Here is a 3,977-nt window from a genome sequence, read left to right on the forward strand (position 1 = left end):
CTGGATAGATGGGGTAAAACAGCCAAACAGGGTAAGTTTTCTTGAAGGTTAGAAAGTGCCGAAGCCTTTGTGCAACATACAAAGATAACTGGGGAAATATAACTGGGACATTCAGCATTTAATATACAAAGTCTTTTGCACAAGAAAGGGTAAGAATAAAGCTAAACTGAAGCTAAATTGTATCAACATCTATCTTAATAGTTTACCATCTTAAGTTATCTTTTCAGCTAGCAAAGCATACATTTGTAGCCAGCTCCTGTAGATTTGTACATGGAGGAAAGTCCCACACCAACTTCAGTGGGACTTCTCTAAAGAAGGTGTGCATAAGGTTTGCCACCTTACAATCGTTTATTTGGAATGTATTCAGTGGGACTTGCTCCCAACAGAGGCATCAGTGAGATTCCAGCCTGAGATCACTCTTCTTCTCAGCCCTTCAACTCATCCATCTCCAGGCATCAACTGCATATTATTGCTCATCTGGTTCTTAATGTTTTCATGGCCTACAGCTTTAATACAATCCTTTATGCCTACTGCAAAGCAAGTAAAAAACATATCCTTCAGCACATTACAAAAGGCTGAAAACAATCAAAGCAGCTGCGTGCCACTTCTCCATTAAATTTATTTATTTATTTATTAAAGGACTCAACCCCCTTCTGAATTTGGGGATGGATTTAAGGAGCAGTTGGAGATACTGCAGGGATAGCTTCTTACAGGAAGATTCTGAGGAAAAGTGTGAGAACAGGCCTGAAATTCCAGACTGCCATCCAAATTAATGCACGATTCCTTTCATGTTAGCACTGTTCAGGTAATAGCAATAACAGTTAGAAAATTAACTCTGGATAGGAATCATCTACCAGGTACTGTTGCACTGTCTCCAACACATTCCCAAGCAAACTACATGAAAAGGAATGGGAGACTGATTTTAAAAAAATGGATTGTACCCTTCATGTCATTTTCTTTCAAAACTGACATCTGTGCTACACTGACCAGATAACAGACTGGGAGAACAACGTGCAAGATGCAGAACTGATTGTTTATTCAATAAATATCACCCAGTTATTGCCAGATGAAGCAAACAAGTGCAGGAACTGTCACTTTAGAAACAAATGTCTAACTAGTATAACTTTGTTTTACAAACAATGTCCAACACTTCTATAAAATCTCAGGCGCTATGGATTGCGCACACAATTCTGTCAGGGGGTTTTCTACATAAATCGTCTCAATGCGCTACTGTTATATAAAAATATAGATATGTCTTGGGATTTTACAAAAACTTCACAGAGCTAAATTTCATGTTTCTCTAAAAATGATATCATAGAAAAGAATGTACTGTTAAAGGTAAATACTTTATTGGAAACTTTTTTTTTTTTTTTTTGCACTATCCCTCCTGGTCCTGGATGTATTTAAAATGAAGTCATTTGTGGTTTACATCTATGTCGAGGTCAGCTGTGTATACAGGATGGGCATTTTGCAAGGTTGTTTTTTTTTTTTTTTTTTTTTGCTAGTTGGGACATCTTGTGCTTTTAAATATTGTGCTTTTAAAACAAGGTCTAATTATGAAAAACCCTATTCCTAATGTTTTTTAAAAGATTAGTATAGTATCTGAGGAAGTAATTTTATAAATAGCAAATCAAACACAGTACAAGAAATACCATGATCTAAGCGGATACCATTGTCAATTACCAAGACTCTATAGCTACAACAATTTCTCACCCCTAACTTGAGGGTAGCAAGATATTAAATTAGAACTTCTTCAAGTGGATTTACTAGGCAGTCCCCATTCTATGCTGGTTGAGGGAGATTCATGCTGGTATGGAGCTCAGCTGGACTCCACAACAATCCTTGTGTGACATATTAAACACCTTTGTGCAAGGCGAACTTGACGCACGTTGTAGTGATGTACCCAAAACATCTGCTTCTTAAATCCTAGTTACAGGACAGCAATTATTGTCAATAGCACCAACTATTTCTCAATTTGTTGCATTCAACTGCACAAAGGGTACAATATGTTAGTTCTTCCTGCAATAGCGAAGTCGTTACAAGGCACTGCTTGGTATAAAAAACTTTGCATAAAAGTTAATGACATCAAAGTACGTGTTAAGAAGATGATAGTATAATATTGGTTTCAAAGCCTGGTTAGATGTACTGTTTCAGTTTGATGCACATACAAAATACCAGTTCTACGCCCTTTTAAACCCTTACAATTAAAAAGGAATACAATTTCCCTGTTACACACTATATGGAATGGTTGTGGGTAAGAAAAAGCTGCACTTGGCTTTCTAACCTGAAGCGGGAGGAGAGAGGGCAAAAAAAGACCAATTCACCCCTACACAGGAAATCAAGTCTACAAAACTGGAAAAGTGATATATTTGCAACAATCTGTCCCTGCAGAAAGAGAGAGTAGCGATTCTATATCTAGTAAATTCAGAGATTGAGGCACATTCGAGCTGACGATTTTTTCAGGCAATTTTATGGCTAGCGTGGGCCTCTCAGAAGAGCCTGGCTTCCTCATACAGCAACAGAGGTTCAAATGCCAATTCTAACCTCAAGACATTCTCTTAGTCACTGCTGTCCTCATCCTCGTCATCATCAGATATATCATTTAAAGGAGTCTTCGGCGACCGACTGTAAGAGTCCGACCTCATTGTCTGGCATGTAGGCATCTCTCCAGTGGAAAGGAGGTCATAGCAGAAGTCGCAGATCCGCACAGGCTTGGAAGACTGGCTTGGGAGGAGGAACCTTTTTTCAGAACAGGGCCCACACACAACAAACCCACATTTTCGGCAGTGGTGTCGACGATTGACCGGGGTAAACTTTGCTTTCTGGCAGCGCATGCAAACAGTGGCTTCAGAGTCAGGGACCCAGACAGCCGCGTGTTCGTTACTGGGAGTTTTCCCGCTTTTGGAAATCAAATCAGAAACACATTTGTTTATGTGGTTCATCCATTCAGATTTTTCTGTGGCAGTCGCAGCGTACACGGCAAAAGATTTCGTTGGGGTCTTGATAAGCCACCCATTCCGTAGATCCCCCTCGTCCTGGATGGATTCAATAGTTACATTTTCCAAAGGAATGATGTGCTGCTTGTTATATTTTTTCTTCTGAATGACAATGTTACCATACACAAGAATATCGTTGAATAAGAAGAACTGCCTCGCTTTTGGTTTCTTCCTGCACAGCTTTGTTAGGACTCCTTCACCAATCAGAACACGGCCAGGAATAGTCAAAGGCTGCCCAGCGGCTCCGAAGCAGTTCTCCACGATGCTTATTCGCCTGGTATTTGCTTCGCTGTTTGCCAAGCGATCCACCATCTTTCACTAGTTTCCTGAAAACATAAAGGAATATTGTTATAGCAATGCAATAGTTTGATAAACAGAAGCTAACCCAGGAAGGTTTTATGTGTGTACAGACACCACAGTTTTTCTGACAGCCTCTCTTTCAGCAGCTCCTACACGAAATCATCATTTAGGGGAGGAGCTGTGGCTCAGTGGTAGAAGATACGTTTGGCATGCAGAGGGTCCCAGGTTCAATCCCCAGCATATCCAGTTAAAGGGACTAGGCAAGTAGGCGATGTGAAAGACCTCTGCCTGAGACCCTGGAGAGCTCTGCCGGTCTGAATAGACAATACTGACTTTGATGGGCCAACGGTCTGATTCAGTATAAGGCAGCTTCATGTGTTCATGTGTGTTCATGTGATCATCATACTGTTTTTTAAGCCCCAGGGAGTTTTTGATACACTCATGCCAGAGGAGCAACTTCAGGAAAAAATCAGAAAAACTGCTACCAACATGGATCTGGAAAAATCTCTTCAAACTGTAGCCAAAAAACTTTAACATACTTTCACAGCAGATAGCTGGTACCTTCAAAAGTGGGTTGTTACAACCTCCAGCATGTAGTCAAGCTCCTCCCAACCAAACGTTGCCTCAGTTCTAGCAATCCAAAGCTGCACCTACTTATTCAGTCTCCTCCCCAGCTCTGCC

General features: G+C 40.6%; 1 protein-coding gene across 1 annotated transcript; it reads right to left on the reverse strand.

Moving 5' to 3' along the window:
- Positions 1 to 2,393: 2,393 nt before the first annotated feature.
- On the reverse strand, positions 2,394 to 3,317 carry PLEKHF2 (pleckstrin homology and FYVE domain containing 2). The gene has a single exon (XM_056854470.1). It carries the CDS (start codon positions 3,306 to 3,308, stop codon positions 2,559 to 2,561), a length of 750 nt encoding a protein of 249 aa, XP_056710448.1. The 5' UTR covers positions 3,309 to 3,317; the 3' UTR covers positions 2,394 to 2,558.
- Between the last annotated feature and the right edge of the window lie 660 nt (positions 3,318 to 3,977).

Source organism: Euleptes europaea, chromosome 8, assembly GCF_029931775.1.
Source record: "Euleptes europaea isolate rEulEur1 chromosome 8, rEulEur1.hap1, whole genome shotgun sequence".
NCBI lineage: Eukaryota > Metazoa > Chordata > Lepidosauria > Squamata > Sphaerodactylidae > Euleptes > Euleptes europaea.

Coding starts and splice junctions, on each gene's coding strand:
- PLEKHF2 (XM_056854470.1), bottom strand. CDS start 3,308: ATGGTGGATCGCTTGGCAAACAGCGAAGCAAATACCAGGCGAATAAGC.